Source organism: Rhinoderma darwinii, chromosome 7 (genome assembly GCF_050947455.1).
Source record: "Rhinoderma darwinii isolate aRhiDar2 chromosome 7, aRhiDar2.hap1, whole genome shotgun sequence".
NCBI lineage: Eukaryota > Metazoa > Chordata > Amphibia > Anura > Rhinodermatidae > Rhinoderma > Rhinoderma darwinii.
Window position 1 is genome coordinate 49,925,202 of NC_134693.1, and position 19,790 is coordinate 49,944,991.

General features: G+C 42.6%; 1 protein-coding gene across 1 annotated transcript in view; it reads left to right on the plus strand.

The window, feature by feature from the left end:
* The window catches only part of VAV3 (vav guanine nucleotide exchange factor 3), a 223,424-nt gene that overhangs the window by 159,393 nt on the left and 44,241 nt on the right, over positions 1–19,790 (plus strand). Inside the window, exon 20 of the mRNA XM_075833357.1 lies at positions 19,213–19,349. Coding sequence (XP_075689472.1) covers positions 19,213–19,349 — 137 coding nt within the window. The remainder of the gene's footprint in view (positions 1–19,212; positions 19,350–19,790) is intronic.

The following is a 19,790-nucleotide window of genomic DNA, read 5'->3' on the forward strand; positions in this document are numbered from 1 at the left end:
TGGTACACATAAAGCTGCATGAGCCGGTCGCCAGCCAGTATCCATGTATGACGGACATGAAGCGAAGGCGTGTGAGGGAATCTTATTCCGATGACCATGGGAAGGAGTCAGATTAGGGAATGTTATAGGCCTGTCTAAAAAGATGTGTTTTCAGGGCACGTTTAAAATTGTGGATATTGGGAATTAATCTGATTGTCTGGGGTAGCACATTCCAGAGGACTGGTGCAGCACGAGAAAAATCTTGGAGATGGGAGTGGGAGGTTCGGATTATGGAGGATTTTTATCTAAGGTTATTGGCAGAACGTAGAGCCCGAGTAGGGTGGTAGACAGAGATGAAGGAGGAGATGTAAGGAGGTGCAGCACTGTGGAGAGCTTTGTGGGTGAGAGTAATAAGTTTGATTTTATTCTGAAGGGGATGGGCAACCAGTGCAGTGACTGGCACAGAGTAGAGGTGTTGGTGTAGTGCTTGGTCTGAAGGATGAGCATAGCTGCCGCATTCAGGATAGAGTGGAGAGAGGAGAGTTTAGTGAGGGGAAGGCCGACTAATAATGAGTTACAGTAGTCAAGATGCGAGTGAATCAGAGCGACAATGAGAGTTTTGGCTGTTTCCTCAGTAAGAAAAGGGCGGATTCTGGAGATGTTTTTGAGGTGAAAATGACAGGAGCGTGAAAGTGATTGTATGTGAGGAGTAAAGGAAAGATCTGAGTCAAAAATAACCCCGAGACAGTGGTCGTGCTGCTTAGGAGTTATGATAGTGCCACATACTGAGAAGGAGACATCAGGTTTAGGGAGGTTAGTAGATGGTGGGAACACAAGGAGCACAGTTTTAGAAAGATTCAGTTTCAGATAGGGAGAGGAGATGATGTTAGAGACAGTGGACAGACTATCACTGGTGTTTTGTATTAGAGCAAGGGTGATGTTATGGGAAGAGTCGTATAATTGGGTGTCATCAGCGTGGAGATGTTACTGGAAGCCAAATCTGCTGATGGTTTGTCCAATAGGGGCTGTGTAGAGAGAAAAGAGGAGCGGACCTAGGACTGATCCCTGAGGAGCCCCGATAGCAAGTGGATAAGGAGAAGAAGGAGAGAGCCCTGTCTTTAAGGCCAATAGAGTGGAGCATGTTAAGTAGGAGTTTGTGGTCTACAGTGTCAAAGGCTGCAGAGAGATCCAGAAGAATCAGGAGAGAGTATTTACCCTCCGATTTAGCCGCCAAGAGATCAGTTGAGACTTTACTAAGGGCAGTTTCTGTGGAGTGTAGAGTGCGGAAACCACATCAATGGCAAGTAGTGCTCCGCAGTTTCCACGTCGGTTATTTCCAAAGGTGCAATTTGTCCAGTCACGATACGCTTTCACCACAGCAGCACGCGAACAGTTCACAAACTGCGCTGCTTGAGAAATACTGCCATCCTTGGCCCGAAAGCCAATAATCATCTCTTTTTGCAACTCTGATAAATCGCCATTTTATCCATGGCAACAACGAGTGATATGTGCTCAGACAGCCCATCGCACACCTTATATACCCACCAAGCCAGCACACGACACATCACTTTCTTCATAGGCTATGCGCTGCTGACATCGAAAGTAGGAGGTGGTCATAATAATGTGACTCGACTGTGTGTGTGTATATATATATATACAGTGAAGGAAATAAGTATTTGATCCCTTGCTGATTTTTGTAAGTTTGCCCACTGTCAAAGACATGAACAGTCTAGAATTTTTAGGCTAGGTTAATTTTACCAGTGAGAGATAGATTATATATATAAAAAAAAAAGAAAATCACATTGTCAAAATTATATATATTTATTTCCATTGTGCACAGAGAAATAAGTATTTGATCCCCTACCAACCATTAAGAGTTCAGCCTCCTCCAGACCAGTTACACGCTCCAAATCAACTTGGTGCCTGCATTAAAGACAGCTGTCTTAAATGGTCACCTGTATAAAAGACTCCTGTCCACAGACTCAATTAATCAGTCTGACTCTAACCTCTACAACATGGACAAGACCAAAGAGCTTTCTAAGGATGTCAAGGACAAGATCATAGACCTGCACAAGGCTGGAATGGGCTACAAAATCATAAGTAAGAAGCTGGGTGAGAAGGAGACAATTGTTGGTGCAATAGTAAGAAAATGGAAGACATACAAAATGACTGTCAATCGACATCAATCTGGGGCTCCATTCAAAATCTCACCTCGTGGGGTATCCTTGATCCTGATGAAGGTGAGAGCTCAGCCGAAAACTACACGGGGGGAACTTGTTAATGATCTCAAGGCAGCTGGGACCACAGTCACCAAGAAAACCATTGGTAACACATTACGCCGTAATGGATTAAAATCCTGCAGTGCCCGCAAGGTCCCCCTGCTCAAGAAGGCACATGTACAGGCCCGTCTGAAGTTTGCAAATGAACATCTGGATGATTCTGAGAGTGATTGGGAGAAGGTGCTGTGGTCAGATGAGACTAAAATTGAGCTCTTTGGCATTAACTCAACTCGCCGTGTTTGGAGGAAGAGAAATGCTGCCTATGACCCAAAGAACACCGTCCCCACTGTCAAGCATGGAAGTGGAAACATTATGTTTTGGGGGTGTTTCTCTGCTAAGGGCACAGGACTACTTTACCGCATCAATGGGAGAATGGATGGAGCCATGTACCGTCAAATCCTGAGTGACAACCTCCTTCCCTCCACCAGGACATTAAAAATGGCTCGTGGCTGGGTCTTCCAGCACGACAATGACCCGAAACATACAGCCAAGGCAACAAAGGAGTGGCTCAAAAAGAAGCACATTAAGGGCATGGAGTGGCCTAGCCAGTCTCCAGACCTTAATCCCATCGAAAACTTATGGAGGGAGCTGAAGATCCGAGTTGCCAAGCGACAGCCTCAAAATCTTAACCCCTTAAGGACGCAGCCTAGTTTGGGCCTTAAGGCTCAGAGCCCATTTTTCAAATCTGACATATTTCACTTTATGTGGTAATAACGTCGGAATGCTTAAACCTATCCAAGCGATTCTGAGATTGTTTTCTCGTGACACTTTGGGCTTCATGTTCGTGGTAAAATTTGGTCGATATATTCAGTCTTTATTTGTGAAAAATTGCAAAATTTAGAGAAAATTTACAAAAAAATAGCATTTTTCAGAATTTAAATGCATCTGCTTGTAAAACAGACGGTTATACCACCCAAAATAGTTACTAGTTCACATTTCCCATATGTCTACTTTAGATTGGCATCGTTTTTTGAACATTATTTTATTTTTCTTGGACGTTACAAGGTTTAGAACATAAACAACAATTTCTCATATTCTTAAGAAAATTTCAAAAGCCTTTTTTTGAAGGTGCCAGTTCAGTTCTGAAGTGGATTTGAGGGGCCTATGTATTAGAAACCCCCATAAAACACCCCATTTTAAAAACTAGACCCCTCAAAGTATTCAAAACAGCATATAGAAAGTTTTTTTAACCCTTCAGGCATTTCACAGGAATTAAAGCAAAGTGGAAATGAAATTTGCAAATTTCATTTTTTCTGCTGAATTTCAATTTTATTCAATTTTTTTTAGTAACAGAGAAGGTTTTACCAGAGAAACACTACTAAATATGTATTGTCCAGATTCTGCAGTTTTTAGAAATGTCCCACATGTGTCTCTAGTGCGCTCGTGGACTAAAACACAAGCCCTAGAAGCAAAGAAGCACCTAGTGCATTTTGAGGCCTCTTTTTTATTAGAATATATTTTAGGCAGCATGCCAGGTTTGAAGAGGCGTTGAGGTATCAAAACAATGGAAACCCACCAGAAGTGACCCCATTTTGGAAATTACACCCCTCAAGGAATTCATTTATGGTTTTTGTTATCATTTTGACCGCACAGTTTTTTCACAGCACCTATTTGAATTGGGCTGTGAAATGAAAAAAATGATATTTTTTCCAATAAAATGTCATTTTTGATCAAATTTTCTTATTTTCACAGGGAACAACATACCCCATTTTGTTGCCCAATTTGTCCTTAGTGCGGCAATACCCCATTTGTGGTGATAAACTGCCGTTTGGGCCCATGGGAGGGCTCAGAAGGAAAGGAGCGCTATGTGTTTGTTGGAGTCCAGATTTTGCTGGATTGGTTTTCGGGTGCCATGTCGCATTTGCAGAGCCCCAGAGGTATCAAAGCAATGGAAACCCACCAGAAGTGACCCCATTTTGGAAACTACACCCCTCAAGGAATTCATTTATGGTTTTTGTTATCATTTTGACCGCACAGGTTTTTCACAGCACCTATTTGAATTGGGCTGTGAAATGAAAAAAATTATATTTTTTCCAATAAGATGTCATTTTTGATCAAAATTTCTTATTTTCACAAGGAACAACATACCCCATTTTGTTGCCCAATTTGTCCTTAGTGCGGCAATACCCCATTTGTGGTGATAAACTGCCGTTTGGGCCCATGGGAGGGCTCAGACGGAAAGGAGCGCTATGTGTTTGTTGGAGTCCAGATTTTGCTGGATTGGTTTTCGGGTGCCATGTTGCATTTGCAGAGCCCCAGAGGTATCAAAGCAATGGAAACCCACCAGAAGTGACCCCATTTTGGAAACTACACCCCTCAAGGAATTCATTTATGGTTTTTGTTATCATTTTGACCGCACAGTTTTTTCACAGCACCTATTTGAATTGGGCTGTGAAATGAAAAAAATGATATTTTTTCCAATAAGATGTCATTTTTGATCAAAATTTCTTATTTTCACAAGGAACAACATACCCCATTTTGTTGCCCAATTTGTCCTTAGTGCGGCAATACCCCACTTGTGGTGATAAACTGCCCTTTGGGCCCATGGGAGGGCTCAGAAGGAAAGGACCACCATTTGGCCTACTGGAGCTTTTCTGGTGCTAAGTCATGTGTGCAGAAGCCCCTGAGGTACCAGTACAGTTGAAACCCCCGAGAAGTGACCCCATTTTAAAAACTACACCCCTTAAGACATTCATCTAGAGGTGTAGTGAGCATTTTGACCCCACAGGTACTGTGTAAAAGATAATTCGCAGCAGATGGTGCAGTGTGAGATTTGCAATTTTATATATGTATATGCCATTTCAGTGTCCAATATAGTGTGCCCAGCATGCGCCACCGGAGATATACACCCCTTAAATTGTAATGTGGGTTCTCCTGGGTACGACAATACCCTACATGTGGCTGTTATCAGCTGCCTGGGCATACGGCAGGGCTCAGAAGGGAAAGATGAGGGGGGTAAGCTGTGCGGAGTGCATCACGGTAAATTAAAAATCAAGGGATGTATGATACATTTTAAAACAATCTTTTATACAGAGCCCTGGTTTTTCGGGACACGTGTCACATTGGTATATTGTGTTCTTCCTTATCCCCCTCTTATAGCAGACTCTGCACCTCTTTTGACTCTTTCCCTTTCCACCGGTTTGGGGACCTTCTCCTGGAAAGTGTTGCCCTGGTACGATGCGTGTGGCCTCGCTTCCAGAAGTACTGGGTGCCCCCCCTTCCTGGTCCCTAAAGATTAGATCTTGAAATTCCAGGAAAGTTCCCTTCTGGCCTGCACATCGACGTAGCACATACGCATTGTACAAAGCCATCTGTATGATGTGCCCGGCCAGCTTCTTATACCACACCGCATGGCGCTGTAGGGCTTCAGGACTTGATTTGACAAGTCCATCCCTCCCATGTACCTATTGTAGTCCAGGATGCAGTCTGGTTTGGGGGTGGCCTTTCCTTCATATATCCTAAACCTGTAGGTATACCCTGATGCACTCTCGCACAGCTTATACATCTTCACGCCATACCTTGCCCTCTTACCTGGCAGGTACTGGCGGAATTGAACCCTCCCTTTAAAATGTACCAGGGACTCATCAATAGAAAAACACTTCTCGGGGGTGTATGCTTGGGAAAACCGGGCACTGGAACGGTCTAATAGGGGTCTCCGTTTATACAAACGGTCAAAACTGGGGTCATCTCGGAGTGGGCACGGCTCATTATCAGTATAATGTAAGAAGCGAAGTATTGCCTCATTTATTTATTTTTTTAGGTTCCAGTTCATTTCTGAAGTTGCTTTGAGGGGCCCATATATTAGAAACCCCTATCAAACACCCCATTTTAGAAACTAGACCCCTCAAAGTATTCACAACAGCATTTAGAAAGTTTATGAACCCTTTAGGTGTTTCACAGAAATTTAGAGCAAAGTAGAGGTGAAATTTACTCTTTTTATACCATTTTTTTTATAACACAAAAGGATTTATCAGAGAAACGCAACTTAATACGTATTGCCCAGATTCTGCAGTTTAGAGAAATATCCCACATGTGGCCCTAGTGCGGTAATGGACTGAAGCACCGGACTCCGAAGCAAAGGAGCACCTAGCGGATTTTGAGCCCTCTTTTTTATTAGGCACCATGTCCGGTTTGAAGAGGTCTTGTGGTGCCAAAACATTGGAAACCCCCCAAAAGTGACCCCAATTTGGAAACTAGACCCCTTGAGGAATCCATTGTAGTTTTCTTGGGGTGCATGCGGCTTTTTGATCAGTTTTTATTCCATTTTTAGGTGGCGTGGTGACTAATAAACAGCAATTCTACTATTGTTTTTGTATACTTTTTTTTTTACAGCGTTCACCGTGCGCTATAAATGATATATTAACTTTATTCTGCGGGGCGATACGATTACGGCGATACCAGATGTTTATAGTTTTTTTTTATGTCTTATGGCGTTTGCACAATAAAATACGTTTTGTAAACAATCATTCACTTTTTGTGTTACCTTATTCTAAGAGCCAGAACTTTTTTATTTTTCAATCAATAAAGCCGTGCGAGGACTTATTTTTTGCGTAACGAACTGTATTTTCCATCAGTACCATTTTTAGGTACATGCGACTTTTTGATCTCTTTTTATTCCATTTTTTGGGAGGTGAAGTGACCAAACAATTGTGATTGTGGTACGGTTTATTAATATTTTTTTTTACGGCGTTCACCGTGCGGGATAAATAACAAAATAATTTTGTAGTTCAGGCCGTTACGGACGCGGCGATACCAATTATGTATAGTTTATTTGTTTGTTTATATATTTTTATTAATAATAAAGGACTGATAAGGAAAAAAGTGGGACTTTTACTTTTATTACTTTTAAAACTTTTATTTTCTTATTTTTACACAACTTTTTTTAACTTTTTTTTTACTTTATTACTTTGTCCCACTAGGGGACTTGAGGGCAGGAGGCCCTGATCGCTATTCTAATACACTGCACTACATGCGTAGTGCAGTGTATTAGAACTGTCAGCTACTCACTGACAGCAAGCATAGTGGGTCCTGACGTTGTCAGGACCCACTAGGCTTCCGTCTATGGCATAGCCGGACGCCATTGTTTGGTGTCCGGTTGCCATAGTCACCATCGCCGGGCGCTATCGCGTAGCAGGCCGGCGATGGCAGCTTAACCCCTAAAAAGCCGCGATCTCTATAGAACGCGGCTTTTAAGGGGTTAATCAGCGGGGACACAGCGATCGGTCCCCGCTGTAGGAGCTGTGACAGCTGCTGAACAAGACAGCAGCGTCACAGCTCCTGTATGTGTCGGGAGGACGGCCGAAACGGCCGTTACTCCCGTGACGTACTATTACGGCATGGAGCGCGAACGATACAGCTGCCATGACGTAATAGTACGTCAAGGAGCGGGAAGGGGTTAATGATTTACAGATGATCTGCAAAGAGGAGTGGGCCAAAATTCCATCTAACATGTGTGCAAACCTCATCATCAACTACAAAAACCGTCTGACTGCTGTGCTTACCAACAAGGGTTTTTGCCACCAAGTATTAAGTCTTGTTTGCCAAAGGGATCAAATACTTATTTCTCTGTGCACAATGCAAATAAATATATATAATTTTGAGAATGTGATTTTCAGTTTTTTTTTTTTATATAATCTATCTCTCACTGGTAAAATTAACCTATCCTAAAAATTCTAGACTGTTCATGTCTTTGACAGTGGGCAAACTTACAAAATCAGCAAGGGATCAAATACTTATTTCCTTCACTGTATATATATATACAATGTCCCTTCAAATTGTTCTAACATGTCATCTTAACAAAAGATACAGATTTTTTGCCACTTGAATACTGTCATAGATCTTCTTGTATTTAAAAGAGGAAATGTCATTGGCACTGAAAGCACTTTGTAGGTTTGACTCGTGTGGCCTGGTTGCTTTCTACAATGCCTAGTGGGAAGCACCATATGATCCAAAGAGCTTTAAACTATTTGGTCATAGGACAAGGCCAGTATAGGATGAGTAGATCTGAGAGTGCAGGGTTTAGATTATTAGTAGTAAAATGGTCCATGACGATAGCATATTGGTTTCTGTGCGTATGAGAAAAAACGTCTTGGGTTTAGGGCCAATATAGTTAGGTAGTGAAGAGGATTTCATATTTTAAATATTTTAAAGTAGAACAATCACAGGTCCTATAGGGGTATGCACTAAATTTTTCCAGACTACTGAATTAATTTGCAAAATTAAAGGGATTTTCCGGGTTTATAAACAAATACAGAAAAGTACCTATATTTGTCTGGATGCTCGCCAGGTGATGCCAACATAGCCCAGAAGCAGTTATTTAACATTTTTATTACCTTGCCCAGCTCTGTATAGCATCTTTGTTTCGATGGTGCCATAGCTTTCTGTGGAGGCGGGATTACCATGTAAAGGACTACAGTTCCCATGATTCCTCGCTCCCCTCTCAGACATTGCCGCTGCCCCTCTTTTACAATGTGTATGGTAGTTCTGGAATTACTCATTGTCTGCTACTGAGACACAGCTCTGCACTGCATGTGAAATGATCCTCTAGGGACAGGGAGGGGGGGGGAGAGCAGGGAGCAGTAGGGATTAGAGGCATGTGATGTGTGACTATTTTTTCCAGCAAAACTATGAGGTCTGGGACAGAGCCCCCGACGTAGATGTGAACAGAGCCTTATATAAATAAAAGAGAATGTGCCGTAATGAGGTTTTCATGGACATGCCTGTAACACGGCACATTACACCCTGACATTTTGTAACTGAAAGATCGTTTAACTGTTAATTATTAATTCAACTAGAAACCACCTGCCTTCCAATCATTTATGGTCAAACGTAAATTACTAACTAAATAAAAAACACCCAGGGTCTCAGAACTATACAATAATGAAAGAATAATGATTGAACTTGTAATAATTCACAGTATAGTTACATCAGGTATAATTAATGGTTTTACTCTTTTTCATTTCTAGAAATCTTTGGAATTGTTTAATTAAAGCCATATGCACCTATCCCTGTTATAGATTTGTGTGATCCACATCCGTAATACGGTGCCCACGGCCTGCATATTGCCTTCAGATTTTCTTTCTCATGGTTTCCGTGTGACTCAACAAGAAAGAAATTGTGGCATTCTCCATTGTATGCCTTATTACAGAGCTATTCCCCTAGAGGCATTCATTGACACTATACGGCGGCATACGAAGTGCCATGGATCTGTAATAATTTCCCGTAGGAAATTGTGTGTGCCACTGTACAAGGTCTATGTGCGTGACCCCTAATAAATTTAATTTTTTTTATTTTTTATAACTTCTCTTAATATGAATATGAGTTTAATCTACCTGTGCGGCCAATGTCCCACCGGTGCATTTTCCAGAGTGACTTGTGCTGTGCTGCGTCGTAACGGGTCAGATGAATTTCAGCAGATTATTCAGGGTGTCTTCACATTCTGCAGATTGCGACTGAAAATCAGTTCCATTTATCTGAATGGGGTTGGTTCTGCAGCAGGTGCCTGGATTCTGCGTGTTTCATTTAGATGAATGAACTGATTTTCAGTCGCAGAAATTTCTGCAACAAAATCTCGACAAAAGTTGTGTGAAAAGTGTGTCAATTTATGCTGCGTACTCTGAACGGAGATGCTGGATGTTTAGGCCATAGACTTGGATGGGGAGTATAAATTCTGCCCTCAAAAATATGCAAGTTGATGCAGCATTTACAGCGATTCTGCTGCGATTCTGCAGTTAAAACTGCAATAACTTTGTACCTACATATAACATTTTCTAGAATCAATGTGTATACTAAATCCGGAGGTAAAACCGCTGCGGAAAATCTGCAAAGGTTTCCACACTTATATGCGCAGCAAAAATACACTATTTGCTGCAGATTTCTGTGCCTGATTTACCTGCGGATTTATGAGATTCCGCTGCAGATTTTTTGTTGCGGAATTTCTGCAGCGTATTTGTCCCGTGGGAACATGCTCTAACAGATGCATACAATCAAGCATACAACTGCAATTTCTATTGACAAACATTAGTTGTATACCAGCATGTGTATACATAGCTGACTATTCTATTGTTTCCGCTAAAAAAAGCACGGAAACCTTACGGAACGGATACAAACGGAAACCATGTGCAATGGAAGCATCACCATTGAAATCAATAGTAATGCGAACGGAAACTATGGTTTCCATTTGTCTTTCCGTTCATGGGTTCCTCCGACGGAAAATTCAGACGGAACCCATAAACGGAACCCGACACTGATGTGAACGAGGCCTAAGTTATAACATGCACAAGTTATAAGAGAAATGGTGTATGAACTTGAATAAACCAAAGCTAAAGCAGAAGGCTATCGATGAATAATGGAAGCTGTGATGGCTTACTCATGCAGAAGACAGGTCTCTCTAGAGCAGGTCTCATTTGCTTGTATGAAGAAAACAGCTTTCTAAAAAGAAGACAAAGAACACAGTCTGGTGAGGAGAAAAATGTATTAGTTAATAAGAAATAGTTCAGAGAAGCAAAAGTTGGAAAGTTCAACACCGAAGTAGATGAACTTACTAAAAATCCTAAATACACATTGAATTACAAGACTTGTGGTGTGTTGCTCTTTAAGTGTGAACAGTGCCTAAAACACATTCTAAATTTAGTTTTTGCCATTTAAATTCAGGCGCATTTACTGACAAATACAAGAAAAAGTAAGTGAACCCTTCGAAATTACCTGAATTTCTGCATTGACTACTAATAAAATGTGGTTTAAGTGGTATCTAAGTCCCAATTATAGACAAGCACAATCCAACTAAACTAATAACTCACAAACAGTTGTACTGTTCGTGTGTTTTATTGAGCACATTGAGTAAACATCCACAGTGCGGGGATAAAAGTAAGTGAACCCTTGAATTTATAAACCCGTAGATCCCACTTCAGCAGCAATCATCTCCACCAAATGTTTCCTGCAGCTGAAAATAAGATTTGCACAACATTGAGGAGGAATTTTGGACAAATCCTCCCTGCAAATGTGTTTTAATTCATCAATATTTCTGGGATGCCCTGTGTGCGCAGCCCTCTTCAGTGCATGCCACAGGATCTGGATAAGGTTAAGGGCAGGACTCTGACTTGGCCATTTCAAAACACCAATCTCCTTTTTAAAGCATTCTTTACTTAATTTACTTGTATTCTTTGGGTCAATGTCTTGTTGCAGCTTGAGGTCATAGACTGCTCCCCCTACATTCTCCTGTAAACCCAACAAGGGTTGAAACGTTGTCGTTTTTACTGCTTGGTGAATAAAGACCAACACTTTTTTGGATATCTGAGTGCTGCAGCTTTTCTTCAAATCTATAATGTGTCCAGGCACTGATGCAGCAAGCAGCTCCACACAATATTGCTCCCTCCACCATGCTTCGCAGTTGGGATAAGGTCTAAGGGTATGTGCACACACAAAATTAAAAACGTCTGAAAATACGGAGCTGATTTTCAGCCGTTTTTTTTAGCAACTTGCGTTTTTCGCTGCGTTTTTTACGGACGTTTTTGAGCTGAGTCAATGAAAAACGGCTCCAAAAACGGCTCAAGAAGTGACATGCACTTCTTTTTCACAGGCAGTTTTTTACGCGGCCGTTTTGAAAAACAGCCACGTAAAAAAAGCCTCGTCGGTACAGACAGGTATTTCCCGTTGAAATCAATAGGCAGATGTTCGTACGCGTTCTGCTTCCGATTCTTCAGCCGTTTTTCGGGAGGTTTACGACCCGAAAAACGGCTGAAAAGACTACGTGTGCACACGCCCTTAGGCCTCATGCACACAACCGTAAAAACTCCCGTTCTTACGGGTCGTAATTACGACCCGTAACAACGGGCTCATAGACTTCTATTGGCCACGGGTACCTTCCCGTTTTCTTACGGGAAGGTGCCCGTGCCGTTGAAAAAGATAGAACATGTCCTATTTCAGGCCGTAATAACGGCACGGGCAGCCCATAGAAGTCTATGGAGCTCCCGTAATGACGGGTGGCTACGTGTGTGCACCCGTCATTACGGCAGCGTTGCTAGGCGACGTCAGTAAATAGTCACTGTCCAGGGTGCTGAAAGAGTTAACTGATCGGCAGTAACTCTTTCAGCACCCTGGACAGTGAATTCCGATCACAATATAGAGCAACCTGTAAAAAAAAAGAAAAGACGTTCATACTTACCGAGAACTTCCTGCTTCTTCCTCCAGTCCGGCCTCCCGGCCGTTGCCTTGGTGACGCGTCCCTCTAGACATTCGGCCCGACATCCCTGGATGAAGTTTCAGCCCATGCTGCAGCCAATCACAGGCCAATCACATGCTGCAGCGGTCACATGGACTGCCGCGTCATCCAGGGATGTCGGGCTGGATGTCAAGAGAGGGACGCGTCACCAAGGCAACGGCCGGGTAAGTATGAATTTCTATTACTTTTACCTCAAAGGGCTGCCCCTTCTCTCTATCCTGCACTGATAGAGGGAAGGGGCTGACGATTAGTGCAGTGCAATTTTGCAGAGAATACGTGCCCGTAAATACGGGTGGAATACGGGTGACACCAGGCCCGTATTTACAGGCACGGGTACGTAAATACTGGTGCAAAACGTGTCGAATACCTGAGACACCGGACCCGTATTTACGCCAGTATTTACGGGAGGGAAAAAATACGGTCGTGTGCATGAGGCCTTAGTGTTGGTGCGCAGTGTTTCTTTTTCCTCTAAAAATAGCATTGTGCATTTGTGTTAAAAAGTTCCACTTTCGTCTCATTTGGCCACTTGTGCTCTTGCAAGTATTTTAACAGGACCCCCACTCTTAGGGATAATAGCAGCAGTCATGAGTTTTCTCTATTTGTACACCTAGTTTTTTAGCAATGTATCCATTTCCAGCTTCATGCTGATATGACAGCGTCCTCGGCTTCTGCCTCCCCCTTCCACTGACGTATGCTTATTGATCCCTGGCATCTTCTGACTCCTGGCCAACACCCCACCTCTCCCCCGGTCCATGTTTTTTGTGTCCCTCCCCACCGGTGCAAACCTTATGCTCCTCTGTTGGCCACTATTGCGTGCCGACTCTCCCTTTCTTTAAGGGCCAGCACGCCAAATCACCCAGCTTTTCTGGGTACCCTCCCCTATTTCTCATTGCATGAGCAATTAGGTTCCATAATTGAGCTTGCTAGTTCTTCTCTCTTTGTTATTGTATCATCTGTTGCCAACCTTTCTTGACCTTGTCCTGTCTGCTGCTGCCTGCCTTTTGCTTGAGTACCGTGATGACCGTCTGTCGTCTGCCCTTTTGGACTCTGCACATTGTCTTCTGTAATTATATCTTGCCTATCCACATCAGCCATTGCCAACGAAAACTTCTATGGAGTAGCGACCTCGGGTTTCTAGTGGCCAAGTCCACATCACTGTACAGGGGTTTAAAGATGAATTCCTAGCAATCCCTTAGACTTCACTCCCTAGTTTAGCCCCATGGCAAATCCATTGGTAACACAGAGGATTCACGCCATCCTGTTGACTCTGGGACAGTAACCAATCTCTACGGGTCCCGTAATAAATGCATCTCTATAACACGTCTTTTGAGGTCCTAATAGTTGTTTGCCTTGACTGAAAGTTGTTTGCCTTGAGGCATGGTTCATACTAACCAATCTTTCTTTAGAAGAACAGATTTGTCAGTAGCCTGGCATTGTGTGCCATTTTTTAATAGGCAAAGCACCTGTGAAACCCACACTTCAAATGTATTCCCCTTATTGAAACACCCTTTGCCAATTAGCTCTTGGGGAAGTCATTAACACAGAAGTTCATCAACATTTTCTCCCCGCACTGTGGATGTTTACTCAATATTCACAACAAAAGACATGAACAGTAGTTTCTGTCTTATGGTTTAGTTAGATGGTGTTTGTCTATAATTATGACTTAGACAACAATCAGACCATAGTTTATTGTATCAGATTGCATTTGTACATGCAGCAAAAAAGGACTAAAGTTGTAAGATTTATTTATTTTTACCTTTGTGATGCACAAATCCTTGTTTATTAGGCTGGGTACACAAGTTGCAAACGTTCTCCACTCTGGATTTTTCTGCAAAGCTGCGTTAAAGTCAGCATGTGTTACATGTGCAACAAATTCCCGCCAAAATTAACATTCTGAACATTTGAAAATCCACTTCATGATCTGAATGAATTTTTACCGCTAAGTGACTTTTAATTTTACTGCATTTACTACAATTTACGCCAGTCACTGGCATAAATTATTGTGGGAAAACTACGGCAGCTCCTGTGTAAGGATTTGGAACAGATATCAGAAATCAGGGGGAGAGAAGGATTTACATAAGATGAAATATGCTCATGAAAAATCTCTTTCCTGTAGAAGTACAGGCATAAAAAAAAGTGGATAACACACGTCAGATGCAGCACACAAGAGAATGGCGACAGCACACTGCGAACACCAATGTCACCTAAGCCGCTAAATATAAATAAATATGCATTAGATGAGTTACAAAGGAGGAATATCTGTGTCACACAAACAAGCTATGATCTGAAGAAGCCAAATGTAGCCAAATCTGAAGGAGCCAAATGCAGCCAAATCTGAAGAAGCCAAATGCAGCCAAATCTGAAGAAGCCAAATGTAGCCAAATCTGAAGAAGCCAAATGTAGCCAAATCTGAAGAAGCCAAATTGTTACTCATTAGACTAGGTTCACACACGGCATGAAAATGACTAGTGGAACCGGCCTAAAAGTCTGTTTCAAAATCTGCATTAAAATGTATTTCATTGTTGATTTTGGTGCGAAATTTAGTCACAGATTTTTATTCCTTGCTTTGCAATGAGTGAAATCTGGTGTGAAAATCCACAACAGACAGGGCATAATGCGGATTTGAAAATCTGCAACATGCCTACAATCCGCAGCATATTTTGGGCATGCCCACACGTGGCGGATTTCCTCCGCAACTGTCCGCATCAATGCCGCACAGAATCTGCGTTGCAGATTCTGCGGCGGATCTGCCCAAAATGTGCAGTAAATTGATGCAGACTAGCTGCTGCGGATTGCGGGAAAAGTGCTTCCCTTCTCTCTATCAGTGCAGGATAGAGAGAAGGGACAGCACTTTCCCTAGTGAAAGTAAACGAATTTCATACTTACCGGCCGTTGTCTTGGTGACGCGTCCCTCTTTCGGCATCCAGCCCGACCTCCCTGGATGACGCGGCAGTCCATGTGACCGCTGCAGCCTGTGATTGGCTGCAGCCGTCACTTAGACTGAAACGTCATCCTGGGAAGCCGGACTGGAGACAGAAGCAGGGAGTTCTCGGTAAGTATGAACTTCTATTTTTTTGACAGGTTGCTGTATATTGGGATCGGTAGTCACTGTCCAGGGTGCAGAAACAGTTACTGCCGATCGCTTAACTCTTTCAGCACCCTGGACAGTGACTATTTACTGACGTCTCCTAGCAACGCTCCCGTAATTACGGGAGCCCCATTGACTTCCTCAGTCTGGCTGTAGACCTAGAAATACATAAGTCCAGCCAGAATGAAGAAATGTCATGTGAAAAAAGCAAGACGCATCCGCAGCACACATAACATGTGCATGACATCTGCGGACTTCATTGCGGAAATTAGAATCTCCATTGAAGTCAATGGAGAAATTCCGCCATGAGTCCGCAACCAGTCCGCCACAACTCCGCAACAGCCATTGCGTGCTGCGGACACCAAATTCCGCTCCGCAGCCTATGCTCCACAGCGGAATTTTCTGCCTCGTCTAAACGAAGCCTACTAAAAAGAAGTGGAAGGCAATGGAGAAACGGCTCCGCTGCGGATTAACGCTGCGGAGTGTCCGCAGCGGAATTCAAGAGCAATTCCGCCACGTGTGGCTTTGCCCTTACTCTGTAAGTGAATGGAGTTTGTTAAAACCCCGTTCACTAACATTGTACTGATACGTGATGTGTGAACATGGCCTAAGGGTATATTCACTTGTTTAAGAAATGTGTGCAACTGTTCCATTCATCTGAATGGGGTTTGCAGAAATCCATGCACATGTTGCAGAAACAACCAAATTCAGATGTGTGGTATTAATTTTTCAGTCGCAGAAATTTCTGCAACAAATCTGCCGCATGTGAATACAAACCTTATTGTGAAAGCCATCCTCAGGAAACATAACATGCCTTCCACCTCAGCCTACAAACATTATTTAATAAGAGATTCTTCCAAGGAGAAGTGGGAAATTAAAATGATGTGCCAGCTGAATTTAATATAGTAGAAATGTTATATTTCTACATCCTACATCCCCATATTGCATTATACTGTATGTGTGTTTTTAACCGTGGCTTCTTTTCTCTTAGAAATTTCCATTATTATAAAAAATACCCCGGTCAATTTCTGAACATTACAACAGGCAGAACAAACTCATATTATCGAGATAATGATTTGTAGACAGTGACTAATTGCCATTGGCAGAAAACGCAGAAGTTGTAAATAAATTTATGTTAAAATTATAATCATTTAGCACATTATACTAGAGCCCCGACTGATGTGCATTCCTGTATCCAAATTATCAATGCAAATGCCGCTCAGGTGTTTCCCATACTGTATTATTGCTTATAGCAAAAAACGAATAAAAGATGACAACCTGAAATAGTATATAAACACAAGGTCACAAACACCATGAGACCGCAGCACTATCTACCTTCCATCTTTAGGGTATGTTCACACGGCCTATTTTCGGCCTTTTTTCGGGCCGCAAACGGCCGAAAAATCGGAAGCAGAAAGACTCCAAGCATCTGCCCATTGATTGCAATGGAAAAAATGGGCCGATGGGCCGTTTTTTTTGCGCGGCCGAAAAAGAAGTGCAGGTCACTTCTTGGGACGTTTTTGGAACTGTTTTTCATAGACTCTATTGAAAACAGCTCCAAAAACAGCCATAAAAAATGCGGAGAAAATCGTGAGTGGCTTAAAAACCGTCTGAAAATCAGGAGCTGTATTCCCTTGAAAATAGCTCCGTATTTTCAGCCGTTTTTTGTTGAGCGTGTAAACATCCCCTTGCTCTATGAGACTATTTACATAGGCGTATAAGACACATATTTAAATCGCTGCATGCGCTACTTTTATCTGTTTGGCAGATTGAAAACGCCTACTAAAGTCTATGGAGAATGTTCAAAATAAGGATGCATCTGTATATATTGTCCGTATGTCATCTGTTTTGCATCCGTTTTTCAAGGGGCTGTCTTATCAAATTCAATTCCCTCCTAGAAGACAATCCATCAGTATTTTGGATTTGCAATACTGATGACATACTTATGCAATAGGTCAGTTTTACTGATCCGTATTATGTATATTTACAAATACGCTCGTGTGAATCTAGGTGTATATTTTCTCTGCTATCACTAATTCGGGCCGATGCTTCGCAAACAGGACCAAACAATTAATCGTTACCTAGTTTGATGGACTTTTTAATGCTTTTAATGGGAAACCCAGATTTTTACGAGTTTCCCTTTAAAGAAGACCTGTCTCCTCTCCTAATATGTCGTTTTTAGTAAATAATTTTATTCTCCATGCAAAAAAAAATGTTGGCGCATCTTTTCTTCGAACTCTAAGTGGAGTTCTTCCTCTGTTATTCCTCCTAGAAATGTAAGAATAAATTGACAACTGGGTGTTACCAGTTGGGAGTGTGTCCCTACTCAGACTAAGGCCTCATTTACACGAACGTGATATACGTCCGTGCGACGCGCATGCTTTTCACGCGGGTCGCACGGACCTATACAAGTCTATGGGGGCATGCAGACGGTCCGTGAGTTTTGCTCAGCGTGAGTGCGCTGAAAAAAACTCACGACATGTTCTATAATTCTGCGTTTTTCGCGCATCACGCACCCATTGAAGTCAATGGGTGCGTGAAAACCACGAAGCTCGCACGGAAGCACTTCCGTGCGATCTGCGTGATTCGCGCAAGAGCTGTCAAACTGAATGTAAACAGAAAAGCACCATGTGCTTTTCTGTTTACAAACATCCGAACGGAGTGTCTTAGACATGAGCGAACCGAACTTTACCGTGTTCGGCCGAACTAGTTTTGACCGAACCCGGCAGGAGACAGTCACTGTGCAGGGTGCTGAAAGAGTTTAAACTGTTTCAGCACCATGGACAGTGACTTCCGATTCCAATATACATGAACGTGTAAAAAAAAAAAAAAAGTTCTGACTTACCGATAACTCCCGGCTTCTTCCTCCAGTCTGACCTCCCGGGATGACAATTCAGTCCAAGTGACAGCTGCAGCCAATCACAAGCCAAGCACAGGCTGCAGCGGTCACATGGACTGCTGCGTCATCCAGGGAGGTGGGGCCAGATGTCAAGAGAGGCGCGTCACCAAGGACGCGTCACCAAGGCAACGGCCGGGAAGTTCTCGGTAAGTACGAACCTCTTTTTTTTAAACAGGTTACTCGATATGGTGATCGTAATGCACTGTCAAGGGTGCTAAAAGAGTTACTGCCGATCAGTTAACTCTTTCAGCACCATGGACAGTGACTGACGTCGACTAGCCTCATCTCTATGATGGCGGCTGCGCGAAAATCACGCAGCCGCGCATCATACACGGATGACACACGGAGCTGTCAAGTGCCTTTTGCGCACGCAAAACGCTGCGTTTTTTGCTCGCGCAAAACGCACACGCTCGTGTAAATGAGGCCTAACACTGTCCAATCAGTGCTCTTAGAGTGAGACTGTGTAGGGAGTCTAGGGACACACCTCTTTGACAGGGGGAATTGCAACACCCAGTTGTCAATTTATTCATACATTTCTAGGAGGAATAACAAAGGAATGGCACAATGCAGAGTTCTAAGAAAATATGTTACAGAAATATTTACTAAAATAGACAGGTTCTCCTTAATCTGACATTGGAAAATAGTTGTGCTAGCGTATGAAATATATATTTAGTTCCTTTATATCTGCCAATAGTTTTGAAAATATTCTCCTCATAATGTTTAATTTTTATTTTTTTTTAATTTACAGGTTTGCCAAAGTTGCAGGTTATAAGGAATTACAATGGTTACCCTGCACCTCCTGTAAACAACAGCCCTACGCTCACCATACAGGTTGGCGACACCATCGAGTTAATAAGGGCTGATCCTCTCAGCCTGTTTTGGCAGGTAGGTGTGTGGTAGTTGATAAACGTATTGTATAATCGAGATGAAAAGGGCCTCTTCTTGCATCCCATTGAAGTGTCGGGATACAGCACATCTTCCTGCCGACATTTAAAGGGGTTATTCAGGCTTTTGAAATTGATGGCCTATCCTTAGGATAGGCTATCAATATTGGATCGGTGGGGGTCCTACTCTCGGCACCCTGTCAATTAGCTGTTAAAGGGGCCGCGGCGCTCCTAAGGATAGGCCATCAATTTAAAAAACCTGAATAACCCCTTTAAGTCCTAAATTGCAGTCTCCTAGCCGCAATAAGATGCAATACTATGTCTTGATGAACGCTCACCCACGGGAGCCTGGCTGTGTTTGACAGTTGTACTCCGGTAAAACTTTCAATGCCAGACATTTTTATATACTGCAGTCAATAATAATTGCGGCATCTACAGAGTA